General features: G+C 44.3%; 2 protein-coding genes across 9 annotated transcripts in view; one reads left to right on the top strand and one right to left on the bottom strand.

The window, feature by feature from the left end:
* Positions 1-16,527, bottom strand: part of NBEA (neurobeachin) — a 460,838-nt gene that overhangs the window by 139,945 nt on the left and 304,366 nt on the right. For all 8 annotated transcript variants that reach the window (XM_071737478.1, XM_071737489.1, XM_071737508.1 and 5 more), the window contains one exon: positions 11,772-11,908. In XM_071737478.1, the coding sequence (XP_071593579.1) occupies positions 11,772-11,908 (137 nt within the window). The remainder of the gene's footprint in view (positions 1-11,771; positions 11,909-16,527) is intronic.
* On the top strand, positions 6,832-9,912 carry MAB21L1 (mab-21 like 1). The gene has a single exon (XM_071737551.1). It carries the CDS (start codon positions 7,961-7,963, stop codon positions 9,038-9,040), a length of 1,080 nt encoding a protein of 359 aa, XP_071593652.1. The 5' UTR covers positions 6,832-7,960; the 3' UTR covers positions 9,041-9,912.

The raw sequence follows: 16,527 nt of genomic DNA, 5'->3' as shown, positions 1-16,527 counted from the left end.
CTGTTGTCCAACATACTTGCTCTCATTTTTTCCCTCCTTAAGGAAGCAATCTTTTCAAGTGTAGATGAAAACTGCAAGCATTACAACACAACCTAGCACATGGGATATATTCCCATGTGCTTCAGAGTGCTATTATGAGTTCTGCATTTTGTATTATTCCTTTTTATAAGGTTATTTTGAAATATTGAAGACAAAATCAGTCATTTCATTCCTGGAAAGAATTTGCACAAGAAAACAAGAAATGAAGATGGTAAAACATTCACTGAAAATAAGACAGAGTCATTGATTGCCATAACTTCTCTCTTAATAGACCTGTACACACTGCAGGACTTCAAAATTACCACTGTAATGACCAAATTAATAATAGTAAATAATACAGTAAATGTATCTGGAGTATGCCATGCAACACAAATCCACCCCATTAAAACTAGGGTTGAGGAAAAAAAAAAAAAAAAAATTCCCTGAAAGTTCCCTTTAATTTTACGAAATAATTACTCTGTAACAACTGAAACAGTAAATAAATTTTAAAAAAGGTTCAGAAATGTAAAATAACAAAGAAATCTCATTTGCCTAATCTAAAACAAAAGAGACTTAAGAGAAAACACTGTCATTACCCTAAGAGATACACCATCTTTTTTTTCTTGTTTTCAGTGGGACTAATGTATTATAAACTATAATATGCCCAAAAGGTAAAATCTTTTTCTACTACTAAGAATCTATAGTAATACTGCTTTGAAATAAACAGATATTTCAATAAGCAGCTAGTATTTCTCCTTCAACAACTGTGTTGAAGGTTCATGAAACTGCAAGACTAGGTTACTTCTGTATTTTTTTCCCATTACAATGATCCTGTCACTGTGCCACTGAAGACCCAGTTCTGCATCTTCTCACATAGAGCTGGGCTGAAAAAACAGCAAGGAGTGTAGGAAAGATAGTAGATTATCTAGGTTAAGTTTTTAATTCAAGGAAGTGGAGAACAAAAATTGTTTAGCTGTTCTTAATGAGAGACACAGTTCTTCCCTAGATAAAATATTATGCTCTACAATGACAGTGCTCCACCAGTTAAGAAAAAATGTTCAAAGTGGCAGAGGGAAAATCAATACATTTTAAAGAGTAAAAGATCTAAGCATCAAAGTTTTCCTGAAGAGATCTTCCCCTCTTCCTTAAGTAATAAAATGGTTTAACATATTTATATTCCATTTGTAGCAAGGATATTTTTAGGATCAACAAACAAGTGTCTCTAGTAAATAGATTGCTTATATTTAAGATTGTGAAAAGATTCTGTACCTTTCAGGAGTTCCAGAAACAGTCCAGAATACATGGAAAGTACATGAAAAATACACTTGTGAGATTTTGAAAGCGTGTTTTTTCACTCGTGTCTCTGAAAAACCTCATCCTCTTCATAAAGGCTTTAGAGCAGAATAGGGAAAACAATTTTGTAGGAGCATCTTGTTAAAATATCAAGAAAACAGCATGGTCCTGTCTCGAGAAGCTAATTCAACACTTGCTAAAACATAATGAAATTAATAGAAAGTTCTGCTTGATAGAAGACCACATTTGGGCCAAAATATATTTCCTCACCGGTGCACTTCTTGATACTTTAGGTATTTTATAGACACACTGTATTTCATACTGTTCATGCATTAAGCTCTAAGTGTTGTCCCACTTTTGGCCCCTATCCTGCAAATAACTATCCATGCACTTAACTGTGAGCCTGACCTCACCAGAACCAGCCAAATGTTTCACTAACCATGTGTGCCTTGGCAGGAGCAGGGACTTCATAAGGTTCAATGAAAGGTATTAATCACTCATGACCAACTCACTCAACTCCTCCCTTCACCATTATTTGGAAAGAAAATAGCAGAAAGCTCTACTCTACGTTCAAAAATAGAAGTCTGCACTGAAATATGCTAGGCGTGTCTTTTTATAGCTAAATTGAGATAAAGTGAGTTACACAGGTAATTTACCATACCCATGCCAAGGGAGAGGACAAGTTTGGTTTTGAGTTAGAGGGACTTAACATGTCCGAACTACAAGCAGCATGAAAATTGGCAATAAACACCTAACATGACAAAATGTACATGAAAAGATGGTGCTTCCTTACAGCTTTATACAAGCTAGCATTCAAAGACATTAGAGCAATATGTTTTCTGCTGTTTTCAATAGCTCTAGCAGCTACCTACAAGATGATGTAGCTTAGTTTGCCAGTAGATATGAAACCAGCTTACAGAAAAACATCAGTCACAAAAATAAGTATGTTCAAGACATACCACCCTCCCTTTTCAAATGGGTTGATAAGATGTAGGGCTATGCATAAAACAGCACAAACAAGCTAACTAATGCCCTAATTTATATAAAGATGCATTTCAAATGGTCCCACACTCCAACTTTGAATATTATATTTTCTAACGCCCTTGTTCTCTCTCAGACAACTTGTTCCAGGGCTGGAAGTTACCAAGGGGAAAGGTTAGTTTAGATGTGAAGTCTTTGGGAGCTGCTCATCCAACACATACAGCTTTATTTTCAAGGTCAACATTGAATATTTTCAGACATTTAATCATATACAGCATGAGAGAGTAATGAGAGTTCTGCAGTGTGGGATGACCCACTACAGATGTAGTAGATTAAAAGGCGCTAATCCCCGCTGATTCCACACTCCTCTCACAGTTCAGCAGAAAAGAGCATTCTCTAGGCAGGAGATCTTGAAAGAACCAACCAACCAAACAAAAAAAAAAGCACAACCAGTGTTGGACTGCTTAAATAAAACACTGTACTTTAAGGAATGTCTGGTTTTGGAGAAGCTGATGGAGAAGTGAACCAAATGAATAATTCAGTGCATTTTTTTTCCCTGCTTGAGTATTCCTGCCCCTCTACTTAAAAATACAGTTGTGCAAGCTCTATGTCTACTTTTGAGATGTAACATTTTAAAGAAAACAAATCAATTACTGAGCTTTTTTTTTCTTCACTGATTTCAGATTAGAAAAATCTAAAGCATTATCAGATAATTTGTAAGATTTAGGATGGCCAAGCCCAACATTTATGCAAGTCCTTTTAATGGCTTTTTTCTTTTTAATGGGAATATAATACATGTTAAGTTTAACACTAATGAATGCTAATTGTGTACTATAAAAAAGGGGGCACATAATTTATTTTTTTTTAAGTAAAAAATATTTGCATAAAACTGTAGGTAATGGAGGAAAAATGTTTGTGTATGTAATTATACAGAAATTTATACCCTAAAATCTAAGCAATTATATGCATAAGTGAATTAAAAATGTAGTTTTGCAAACACTGGTGCAACTTATATTTAAACTTAACTTTCATTTCTTTCTAAACTTTAAAGTAAGCAAAAAGTAAACTACAAAATAATAGAAAATTGCTAATACCCTCAACCTCTATCACAAAAAAATGCTGCTGCCTATTTTATATAATGTGACACTTAAAGCAGGCTCGGCACAAATATCTGTCTTTAGTTTTCTTACTTGAAAAAAAAATATTTATTGTTGCTGGCAGGATGATATGGATGAAATAACCAGGATGAATTAAGGGGGGGGAAGGGGAGAAAGAGAGCCAAGATATCAGATACATTCAATGAGCCTTCAAACCCACTTCAGCAGTAGGGGTAAATAATTTAATCAGCTTGGTTTCATTTTTTCTTAGCTCCCTAGTGCAATAGGCAGATATTAAAAAAAAAAACTTTAAAATTCATGAGGAGCTGTGTGCAGAAGAACTCTCACTATATAATAAGAATTATAAAGTTATATCAATGCAAGCATTTTGTGTACATATGCATCTGAATGTCCATTTTAACTCATGCTTTTCACCATTTGAAAATGAATTGCTGGTGAAATTTATATGTGGCCTTTTTTAAATTTTTTAAATTATTATTTTATTTAATTTGGGGGGCCTAGGTGAGTACCTGCAATCAAAGATTTTCAACACCATTTGACTTTTGAGTTAACATGAGCACTGCATTACTGTACCTTGAAAGATTCAAAATAACAAGCAGAGTCCATTATGCTGCTATAGTGCTCCCTAATTAGGGGAAAATACCTAGAAAACGGTAATTTTGTAAAAGTCACCAATATCATATGGTACCATTATCATGACAAATGATCAATCATCGTTTTAATGAGGTGATTTTAATCTCAGTTTTCCAGAACAACTCAATACATATAAAAATAAAAATCAGTGATGAAAAGGTGTTCCTTCCTTTTATAATTCATGAAGGACTCCTTAATAACTACAGTGAAAAACTAACCATGGTTGTGGTCAGAAGCTTCGAAAACATTCATCTTTTGTATAATATTTAATCAGATAATAATTTTCAGAATCTAGACCAAACCACCAACTTCTTGCCATGTTAAACGATCAGATCACCTCTAGGAGTTAAATTTCAGTGGTTGACTGGCGTCAGCGATGCCTAAATCCGCAGATTTTCAAACTATCAAATGTTTATGTGGGAAAGGAAGTGATGTAGTGAAGTTAATAGCAACCTTTAGTGCTAATCATCACCCAGCCAAGGCTAAGGCTAATATTCCCTATGGCCACCTAGACACATCAAATAGGTGTAACCTGCGTTACTTGATATCATAGGTTATCGTGGCATTCTCTATTGAAAGCTCTGGTTTAGGATATAAAACATGATTTTTACTTAAATTAATTTCGCCACACTTTGAAAATGAATATTTTTGACAGCTTAAAGGTACGACCTATGGCCTTTTGCCTTTAGAAGCTGCGTTTACTGAGGTAAAACCCACGGGGCAAAAATAAACAAAACATCCTGAAATATTTCCGTCTTTAACGCGTGGCTCTGAGGCAGCTGCCGCGATGGGAAGTTGCAGGAGGGCCGGCGTTCCCCCTCCGCAGGAAAGGGCTGTTCCCCTCCGCGGAGATGGGAGGCAGGGACAACGTTTTGTCCCCTCACTTTAACTTTCGTTTTTACACGGCGCTGCTTTGTAACCTCACGGGGAAACAGCTCTTTCTCATTTAAATCGCAGAGAAGCCGCTCTCGGAGAGCCAGGGCTGGAGGATTCACGTCGGCAAGGCTCCTGGGCCGAGCAGCCGCTGCCGGAGGGGAGAGAGTCGGGTCAGCAGCGCCCCGGGCCTCCCCTATCCCGGGAGGGCCCCGGGACCCGCCCGCCGGACTTGGACCCAACTTCACTGCTTTGCCTTCACCCGCACAGCCCCGCCGTGCCCTCCTCCGGCCAACGCCGCAGCCGTGTCTGAGGACAGGGCACAACCGGCATCGCCCCCGACACCGAGGGGCGGGCGAGAGGGGAGGATTGAGGGGGTCGTCCCGAGCTCCGTGAGGCGGGATGTGCCGGGCCGGAGAGCTGTTTCCCCCTCCCTGCCGAGCCGGCTGCTGGGCGCGCCCGCAGCCCGCGGACGGCGGGCGGAGTCCGGCCCCGCCGCCTCCCCCACCGCGGCAGGTTCCCCGCACTCCCGGTAGCAGCCGCGGGTGAGAGCAGCGAGGCCCGGCGGCGGCCGGGAGGTGCCCGCCGGTCCCCAGACCTGGCGAGGACCCCCTGTAAGTGCCTGCTCGGGGGGGATGGGGGCAGCGGGGAACCGGCAAGCTCGCAGCCGAGTGGCCCCGCACGCCGCGGGGGAGGGAGGAGGCAGCCCCGGACTCCAGGGGGGGGAGGGCGGCAGCGGCCGGCGGCTGCGCGCCTCGGGGGCGGCGGGGGAGGTTCCGGGACCGGGCGCGTTGTGCCGCTGCCGGACCCACCGCGGCTGAGAGAGCCACGCGTGTCCCAAACGCCGCCTGGCTGGGAAACACCCGCAGGAGGGAGAAGAGCCGGGAGGAAACGAGCTCCTCTTCGGCCGGAACAACCAGAAAGCGGCCGCCCCTCAGCCGTCAGCTATGGGGCTGCCGCCGGGAAGAGGATAAGGTTTTTCGGGACCTGTCACCTGCAGTTTTCAGCTAGGCGCCCCACGACAGCCCCAGCCCCGTTTTCCTAACGGGCAAAAAATAATTCTTGCATCAGCTTCCCCCTAGGAAGCAGCACGGGAAGCACCCGTATAAACGGCAGACCGAGCGAGCCAAGAACATTTTTCTCTATCTGCAATAAAGTTATTCGCATTAATACACTGAATGTCGTGAAATGTCCTTTGCGGTATGACTTCTCCTTGGCGGTGGTTATGCCTGTGACATGTACTTTAAAAAATAGTAATCGAGCAGTAGATTAAAGATTCCAAGAGATTAAAGGCTTTGCTGTTTGCAAAAGCTTTTTTTTTTTTTTTTCTTTTTTTTCTCTTTGAAAAATACAGTTAGGTCTTCTCTCGAGGTGAAGCTCAGTAAATGCGTCAAAGCAGAAGAGTTTGCCACTCCGGGTTATTTGCAAATAAAGATCCTGATTACTAACACTTAGGGTACCGAAGGAGAAATTTGCTAATTACACATCACACACGAAACCCCAGACTGTCAGATTAGTAGCGTGCCAGCGTGTTTGCAGTCGCTGGCATCCCTCTCCCGTGTGCACATTTACTAAACACAGCCTGCTAGCAGAGCTCGCTATACGATAAAACGTCCGGGTTTGAAATTAGTAGACAGTCCTAGTGCATCTCAAAAAGCAGCTGAACATCCACTCTTCCCAACATATTGGAACACTAGACGGAATATAAAAACGAATCTAAGAATTGGCAGATGAGATTTACCGTTCATATCTGCTGCCTAGTTCCTGGAGGGAACGTGAAAAAGACCTGACAGATACGTTTAGCGATTGATTCTCCCTTCGTAAGGTACAAACATAAAAAGCAAGGCAGAGACAATGACGAAACGTATTAAACCTCGATCGATTAAAACCCGTCAGAAGATCTTTTAAAACAATAGGAATCGTGGACTTCTGCGTAATATTTTATTCCAAAGCACACTAAATTTGCCGTGAATCTGCTGCCTTGTTCACCGGATGGTTCACGAGAGGAAGAAAACCGAACAACTTCTCCCTTGCAGTTACAGACAACTATGAGGAGGGAAGGACAGCGTGATGTGACGCCAAGTGTGAGTTAATAGATTTACGCCTCTGCTCCCGCAGAAGCGAGTCCAGTCTGTAGCTCCCTAGTTGATGGATGCCCATTAATACACCTGCATTCCCGTCTCGGCCGTGGGGAGGCACGCAGGGATTCAGTGCGGAGAGGCACAGTTTTGCCAGGTCCCTTCTAAACGTCAATACCCTTCAAGTTACACCCAACGAAGTGCAATTTCTCTTGATTTCCGAGCGTACAGATGATCGGGGCGTTTTTTCTGCCACTAACCTTCTACCTTTCTATACGTGCCTGCGTGTGCGTGTGTGTGTCTGTGTGTACATATCTATCTCCTAGAGAGGGATTAATTAGCCGGGTTTGAGCTGAAAGAGGCTGCAGTGACGAGCCCAGTGGCGATTGGCCGCCCGCCTGCCTGGCCCTGCCTTTATAATTTCCACACGAGTGCATCTGGGCTCTTATACAAACCAACAGCCAGCTTCTTCCGACATATACACACACACACACGGCACTTTTTTCCACCATCTGATTAACCACCCTGCACACACACAGTGATTACTACGGGAAAACATAAATAAATACGAAGAGGTTTTATTATTTTTACTACTGGAAGCCTCGCTGTGTCTCAGTGCAACTTTTGTTTTTCTTGCTGCTGGGGAAGGTGCACCTCTCTATGCTTTCCTCTCACTCACGGACCCTTTAAAAAAAGGGGGAGGAAAAATATCGCCCCCTCCAGTCCCCCGCCCGCCCCCCCTTCCCCCCCCTCCCGCCACACACACTTCAAGACGGCTGATCTAAAAAAGCAGGAAGAGAGCATCTGAGGAGCAGCAGCCCCAGCGCATTTTGAAAAAAACATTTGTTACATTTCAGAGTGCGGCAGCCTGTTTCTCCTCTGAAGTTGGCTCCAGCCTTAGCAGCCGCATTGGATCCCACAGCCTATTGCGAGACTCCGGTATACAATCCGGATCTCTGCCCCAACATGATCGCGGCCCAGGCCAAGCTGGTGTATCATCTGAATAAATACTACAACGAGAAATGCCAAGCCAGGAAAGCTGCCATCGCCAAAACGATCCGAGAAGTCTGCAAAGTGGTGTCGGACGTGCTGAAGGAGGTGGAGGTGCAGGAGCCTCGCTTCATCAGTTCCTTGAACGAGATGGACAACCGCTACGAGGGGTTGGAAGTCATTTCCCCCACGGAGTTTGAAGTCGTGCTGTATCTGAACCAAATGGGGGTTTTCAACTTCGTGGACGACGGTTCCTTGCCGGGCTGCGCTGTGTTAAAGTTAAGCGACGGGCGCAAGAGGAGTATGTCCCTCTGGGTGGAGTTCATCACGGCGTCTGGCTACCTCTCCGCTCGCAAAATCCGGTCCAGATTTCAGACTCTGGTTGCTCAAGCCGTGGATAAGTGCAGTTACAGAGACGTGGTAAAGATGGTGGCGGACACCAGCGAAGTGAAGCTAAGAATCAGGGATAGGTACGTCGTGCAGATCACTCCGGCGTTCAAATGCACGGGGATCTGGCCGCGGAGTGCTGCCCACTGGCCGCTTCCCCACATCCCCTGGCCGGGACCCAACCGGGTGGCGGAGGTCAAGGCGGAAGGCTTCAACCTCTTGTCCAAGGAGTGCCACTCTCTGGCCGGCAAGCAGAGCTCGGCCGAGAGCGATGCCTGGGTGCTGCAGTTCGCGGAAGCCGAGAACAGACTGCAGATGGGCGGCTGCAGGAAGAAATGCCTCTCTATCCTCAAAACCTTACGGGACCGTCACCTGGAGCTGCCGGGCCAGCCCCTGAATAATTATCACATGAAGACTCTGGTTTCATACGAATGCGAAAAGCATCCCCGCGAATCGGACTGGGACGAGTCGTGCCTGGGGGACCGGCTCAACGGGATTTTACTGCAGCTCATCTCCTGCCTCCAGTGCAGGAGGTGCCCGCATTACTTCTTGCCCAACTTAGACCTCTTTCAGGGCAAACCTCACTCGGCCCTGGAAAACGCGGCCAAACAAACGTGGCGACTGGCTAGGGAAATACTTACCAACCCGAAAAGTTTGGAGAAACTTTAGAGGGCAACTATAAAACCCGCCTGACCGATAAATCTGCTTATTTGCCGATGAAGTTTAAGCTGCCTGTTCGAAAAGTCAAATTATTTCCACCTGACAATGCAAATAATATTCTTTTTTTAAAAAAAGGAATATAGCTTAGGCTCTTCACAAAGAAAAGCAAATAAGAACAGCAAGTATCGTTCCTCTTTGTCTCAATTTTGCAGTTCCCCGTGAGAGGAAAAAGAAAAAGGAAAAAAAATGGAAAAAGGAAAAAGAAAAAAGAGAAAAAAAAATAAAAGAAAGCAAAATTTGCCGTAATTTAACATGATTGTGAGCATTCTGCCTAGAAACGGTACCAACGGATTATAACAAACCCCGGTATTTTTATGTAAACCCTCTGTGAGTAAAAGCTATTTGGATATGCCACCTGAACAAACCCTAATGTACCTTTTTATTTGTATCAAATATTGTGATCTCACATTGTCTTTGAAATTGTGGATGTTGGTGTTTTGTGATTTGGTGAACAGAAGTTAAATTGCCATTTTGGATACTTCAAGGACATTTTCTGCTAAAGAGAAGATACCCTTTAAAAAGGTAGATTTTATCACGGTACTTTTGTTAATTGTCTTTTGAAGTGTCTGAACTTAACAAGTTTACATTTTTCGTTTCATATATATTGCTTGTTCTATTTCTAACATTCCATAAATATACTTGAAATGTTATTTAAATATATTCAAAAGAAATTTGGATTCTGCTTATATAACGCTTGAATATTGGAATTATATATTTGAAAATGCACTTGAAATACACTGGATAATTACCTTTTGTGATTTAGATTTTAATTTCTGTTGCTGATTTATTTAATTACAAGCTAATAAATGAAGTAAAATACACATGAGTAAGTGTTTCAATACTGGATCAAATTTTCTACTTGAAAAACAAAGGTAGTTATATTTTGTGAATTTTACCTTTGTTAAATTTCTGTAAAACAGAAAGTGCAAAGGCAGCGGCCTGATTTTGCATTTTGAATAGTTTTGTAGAACAGGGAAATATTGGTGGTACAAACACATTAGGATTTAGTTCCGGGTGACCATCGGCAGCTGTCAGACACCGATGTAGTTATTAATGCAGCAACACTTTTTTCAGCTGTCCGAAATCTATTTTTGAAAGCTTTACTCTACAGTGCTGATGTGTTTGCTGCTCAGTTTTGAACAAAGCTGAGGGAACACAACACATCCCTGAAGCAGTCACCATACTGAGGAAGCATGTTGGCACAAATAGAAATAAAGAGGAAAATAAAATTTATAGGTGAAAGGTTGAAGTCGGCGTCAATAAACTGAACAACAATATTACTTTCTGACCGACAAACCCGTTGTGAATGTGGTAAGATTGCCAGTTACACTTCCAGAAATCAAGCCCCTGCGCTCCCAGGGTATTCAGAGGGAATAACATGTGCGTGCCTAAAAAACTGCAAGAGATCCAGAACTGCCTTATCCGTACTGCAACGCGTGGTCCAGTATGCGTTTCTTTAAAGCGGCTTTAAAAGCAAAACGCGAAATAGTAACTACGCGGATTTTGTTTAGTACCCTAACATGTTGTCAGCAAGTGCTGAAAGAGGCCGATCGCCTGTGTAACACCCACTAGCAACTATTTCCACCGGGTGTACTTTAATGAAACTGTTACACCCAGCGATTGTGACAGAATCTGGTTTTCTTTTTTCCTCAGAGTTGTGAAGAAAGTTCCGTCGTTGAGAGAAAAAGAAATCACCACGTTGCAAAACTATTCAGACGAGGTCGCTAGCTTTTTCTTGGAAAATATTTATGACATTTCTACAGGAAAAAAAACCCCAAAGCCCAAACAAAAGCAACAAAAAACAAACCCAACCAAGGTCTTTGTAAAAGTACCTTCCCTGTTGTCTGTTTTCTAACATTTTCCAGAGCAATAACAAAGAAATAAAACAACAGCGATAAGAATAAAAAGAGATGCAGGCGAGAGAAGCTCCCCGTAAGACACGTCCTTTCCGTCTGCCCCCTCCCCCTCCCAGCGGCAGCCCCCGCTCCGTTCCCGCGGGGAGGAAGCCACGCAAAGGTTTCTGCTCAAGTCACGCACCCCTGCTCTGCTGCGGCTGGGCTGGAGGTTTCCGCGGAGGGGAGGAGGGGGGGCGGTGCTGGGGAATCGGGAGTAGTAAATGACTTCAGAAAAAAACAGAGCTTTCCCAGGAATCGAGTCTTGGGTACATGCCTATATTCCACCCCCCCCCCCCCCCCTTTTTTTTTTTTTTTTCTTTCCTTCCTCGGGGAAAAAAAAAAAAAAAAAAAAAAGCATTAGCTTGCAATTCAGCAGTGTTTACTCAAATGCGCCGTATTTTTTTACATGGAAACTAAGGTTATTGAAATAACGGGATTCTCCGATATCCTCAGAAGGATATCCTCCACTATGTCTCAGGAAGGCTGAGGGCTGAGACTGCTGCTCCCTCCAGGGATTTCAGAGCAATTGGCTTAAAGTACTAAATCTGACCACGTTCATACAAAGGCACCGAGCGAAAGGCTGTTGGGAAACGCACACGCTGCCGTAATAGAGGATTTAACATCATTAATACATTCCTTTTTTTTTTTTTTTTTTTTTTTTTTTTTCCTTGATGAAACGCAGCGAGAGGCGGCAGACGGGAGCGGAGTTTGGAGGGAGGGGGCGGCTCCGGCGCACCTGGGACAGGATCGGGACCGGGACCGGGCCGCCCGTTCGCCGCACTCACCTTAGGTTCGATCTTCTTGAAGGCCGGGTCATCTTCGTCAACCTCGAAGTAGATTTCTGTGGTGGTGATGGAGAGCGTCCCCTTGGCCACCACCACGGGGGCGATGAGCTGTGCCGGCGTGCTGAGAACCACGGGGCCTGCAAGGCAAGGGCAGCGGCGTCAGGTTGGAGGCGCCCGGCCGGCCCATCCCCGGTAGCCCTTCCCCTTCCCTCCGCCAAGCCAGCGCCCGGCGAGCCCCCTAATAAACTCTGTTTGTAAACCGCTATGTTTATCCCCCTCCTGCCCGCGGTCAGCGCTTTGAACTCCGCAGTCAGGACAGAAGCCAGTTTGGGAGCTCCGGGGTTGCGAGATAAATCAGCCAGCAGCGAAATTCAGAAGGGTTAGAGTAAAAAAATAGCTGCCTCTTAGAAGCAGGTCACCCCTCTTTTCATGCCCTTTTGCTCCTCGTTAACACTATCGCTGTTTATGTGCGATAGCGGCCACTCGTTACATCTCGGACCTGGCAGCGTGGGGTCCCCGCGGCGGCCGGGCCGGGCTGGCGGGCGACAGAGCAGCCGGTAGCCCCTGCCCACCACACCTACCCCACGAAGCCTGGGGACATTATTCTTAATTCTGGGTCCAGATCTCAACTCCGAAAGTATAAGGAAAAGATTTTGTTTATTTATTTATTTATTTATTTATTTACCTACTTCAATACCACACGCACGCAAAGGGCCAGCCTCGTTAAATATATTTACGGCAAGATCGTTTTTATTTCAACTTGCTGTCACTTAATCCTTTTTAAATTGCTGTAAAAACATTTCCCTCAAATATATTCTTTAACAAGACTCTTGCACGGGCACTGAAAAGATGGAATGGGGAAAACCTATTGTAAAAGGCAGCTTTCTCTTCACAAATTGTTAAGTTTTAATTCAGCAAGAAAACACTTGAGCTTTAATGTGAAATATAACAGGGGATCCCTTTTTCATCATCTTCAGTACGAATGCAACCTACTGCTAAAGCTGACAGTGTCGGTGTTTAGGAAGGTCCTTTGCTCTAAGTAAAAGAAAAGCTTAACTACGAAATACTCTTCTAGGTTTATCCACTAAAGCTCGTGGGGTAATTTGTATACACGTATATAAACACAGGCAGCCACACGCGTGCACAAACACACGCCTGACATACCAGCAAATAAAAGCCTGAGAAACTGGGTGCAGCAGCCGAACTGACGGACCTTTTTAGAACCTGGCAAACCTATCATCTCAGTGAATGCTCACAAGGCTTTGGTTGCTTGGTGCAGTTATTTTCCATGCGATGGGGAAGACCTTGCTGGGAGGGCAGAAAAGTGCCTGCGCTCGCTTTCAGCTGCCGTCCCCAGGCTCTCACCTCCCTGGGGAGGAAGGCAGCGCAGGAGGCAGCAGGGCCTGGCGCGGCCGAGGCAAGCCCTAGGCTGCAGGTCGCACTAAGGCTAACAGGGGTGGATGCAACCTCTCCTCCTCCTCCTCCTCCTCCTCCTCCAGTACCGCACGCACACTTCACTACCAGGTCTTGCAAGCAACACTTCAAATTACTCACTCAGTCCAAATTAGTCCTGTATCGGCGCATCTAACTGTCATGTTGTTAATGTTTTACTTTACTGTAATACCCAATTTGAGACCATATTGCACAATGTTTTGTCATTTACTCTGCAAAATAAATAAAGGAGGAAGGCACGGATTACTGTGTGTATAAGAGGAAGCTAAACCGCAGTTTCAGTGACAGCTTTCAGCAGCCCAGCGTGGCAGGCTGGATAGTATTGATACAAACTCTATTTTCTTTCATTTTATTGTTTTCCATCTCCTAATAAACCAGGGTAGCCTCTTGACCCCAGTCAGCTGATCGGAATCACATGCGCCGGGGCTTGCTTTGCTGATCTCCCCGTCTCGCCTCCATCTTCTCTCCCTCCCTTCTCGGTGAGAAAAGAACCGAGCCGGGGAAGCCCGGCTGCAGGCTCCAAAGGGCAGGGTGATCGATCCGAAACGCCGCTTCAAAGCCTCATCAATCTTCATCTAGGTTGCTCGAGTAATTACGCCCGACTCTCTTGTACGATTACAAGTGGATTTGGGTTTCTATTCCCCAGGCCCCCTTTCTTTGTGTTTACAGAAGGGGGGTCTGGGCAGGCAGCGGCTCCCTGCCCTGCAGAAGCACTTGGCCTCTCAAGCAGAGCGTCCCAGCCCTCCTCCCCTTCGCCCTCCCGGGCAGCGCGGCTGGGAGCCGCCGCTTGGCCCGGCCGCACGGTGATGGGCTCCGGGCCTTTGTGCGGAAAGAAAAGCCCTTTCGGAAGATGCGTCCTAGAAACGACCCGGTATTCTGTCATTTTAAGGAGGCGTTTTGTGGGCTGTGAGGAATCCCAGAAGGAAGACCATCAATTTAATCCAATTACCGCTTTTCCCTGGTGTTGTGTGGCTAAAATAAAAATAAAGTAACCGCTATTTAATGGTCAAAAGGCCAAAACCTATCATGTGACACCCAGACAATAGGTGCACCCCGGCTATCGGCTGTGCTAGCGAAATGCACTCATTCTGGAGGAGGGGGCAGAGCTGTAGAGGCAGGGAAAAGATGTTGCTTGGAAGGGGACGTTCACTTCTTAGCCCATTACTGAATAGAGGGGAAATGAGAGATCGCTGGTTTCCTCTCCCCGAGAAAAGGCTCCGAGCTCCCAGACCGGTACTTTGGTCCTGTGTTCTGATCAAATGACACCCTAGGTTTGTTGCAATATAAACATGCCAGAGGTATTCAAATGCGACAAGGAAGAAAAAACGTTTTCTGGTTGCTTTTCGTTTGTTTGTTTGCTTGTTTGTCTTCTATCTTCTTGGTGAAATAAGAATGGAAAGCACAATAAATAGTATCAAATTATGAGAGTTCGTGAGAGGGGGTATTCTAACTGAGTTAAAACAAATCTTTGCAGACTTTTTTCCCCAAATCACGAAGAAAAGAAAAAGTGTATTACCAGTGTGTCATTTTTCCCCAAATCACGAAGAAAAAAAAAAGTGTATTACCAGTGTGTCATTTTTACACTTGTCCTTTGGAAATCTCCAATTACAACTTCCAATTCCATAGCATGTTTAAGGAGCACTGAGTCTTTTTGTTGTAGCCTTCAGGGAGCAAGCCAGCCACTGAGAGAATATGAAATTAATCCACTGCAGCTACAGAGAGAGAGGATTATGTTTTAATCCCCTTTGGGATAGTTTCTGGGTTTTAAGAATCCGATATTAAAATGTTTACATAGAGCATAATCAAAATACAGCAGATTTTCCATATGGCACCGAGCTATCGGCAAGCTTTGGGTCTCCTTCCCCAACCCAAATTGATAATGTAATGAAACAAAAGCCGGGCACACCTGAGCCAAGAGCCGCGGGACGGGCTCATTCGCATGCGGGGAAGATAACGAGCTGCGGCTGCCAGCCTCGCCCCAGCCCCTCTGCGGTGGCGGCGACGAGTTGCGTTTTTGCCGGGGATGTAAATATTCAACATCCCCAGCGCGGCTGCAGGCACCGGGAAGCGCAGCGGCTCGGGGCTGCGCTGCTCCCGGCACACGGGGACGGCGGCTGCCGGGCAAGGGCCGCCGGCCACACCGCGGGAGCTTCCCTTCCAGCTCCGGGGAAAAAACAACCTGTGGCTGCTCCGCTTCACCGAACAGCTCGGGGCTTGTAGAGAGGACACGCGTCTAGAGGTGGCTGTCAGCTGCTGGGACTCGAAGCAAGAGCATCTCATTGTTTTTAATAATTTTTTAAATTTTTTTTTTTTCTTCAAGGTTCGTTTCGTTGCCTCTCTGAGGCTGCCGGGGCGGCCCATAGCAAAGAGGCAGCGACCTCAGGGAAGTCGTTCTGGCCGTAAAACCAGACCAGGACTAACTTCAGATCCACATGTCTTGTAATCTGTTCAAATGGGGAATTTTCCGCTTTTGCCTGATCCCTGTGGTCGGCACATGTGATTTACATTTCTAAAATAAACGCTACCGCGCATATACATTTAAAAAAAATAATATTTCCTTTCCAAAAGTAAATAACTGTGGGATTAGAAGATACTACTGAATAAATTCAGAATATAATCTCTCTCCTTCCCTCTGTTAATTTTTGTTGGACAGAGTTCAGTTCTTGCATTTACCTCTTGTACTTGGATTTTAGCTCTAATACTTCTGAAATTCAAGTAAAGAAAGTCAATGCAAACGAAAAGTTCTACCAGGTGGAAGAGTTTTCTAACTGCTGAAGCAGTACCAGTAAAATTACACCTCTTAAGGAAAACTCCAGAAGGGTGGCATGTTAAATTTGTTATATCAAACCTTTTGATTTCATAAACTGCCATTTTGAACTGTAAGAGCTAAAGATGTGTTACATTTATGAGCCTGAAAATTACAACAGAGGTGTATGTGCTAAGATGTTTGGATATAATTTCTTCTGAGTGGGACAAGAAACATGCTTTTAAATGCTTAATTATGAAAACAAGCAGTTTACCTGCTGCAGCCTACAATTTAAAATATTTTGTTGCAAAAATACTAGCTTGGATAAATACTTTCAAAACATCCAGTTAGCTGAACCAATTTAATTTAAAAATCTACTGGTAACTATTCTAAAAAAATATAATCTGATTATGATCCCATTTATTTTATGGCTGACACAGTTTTAAAAGAAAAAAAAAAAGTACCAATTTTTTTCATATGCTTCTGAACATGGGCAATACAAAACAAATTAGCTGAAACTAATAGATTTACTGTGTAAAATAGTTTGCATAAACTATA

This window comes from Heliangelus exortis, chromosome 1 (assembly GCF_036169615.1).
Source record: "Heliangelus exortis chromosome 1, bHelExo1.hap1, whole genome shotgun sequence".
In the NCBI taxonomy this organism is placed as follows: Eukaryota; Metazoa; Chordata; class Aves; order Apodiformes; family Trochilidae; genus Heliangelus; species Heliangelus exortis.
This window is presented reverse-complemented; position numbering and strand designations above follow the sequence as displayed.

Bases quoted from the DNA above. Each gene is read 5' to 3' on its own strand.
- MAB21L1 (XM_071737551.1), top strand. From the start codon at position 7,961: ATGATCGCGGCCCAGGCCAAGCTGGTGTATCATCTGAATAAATACTAC.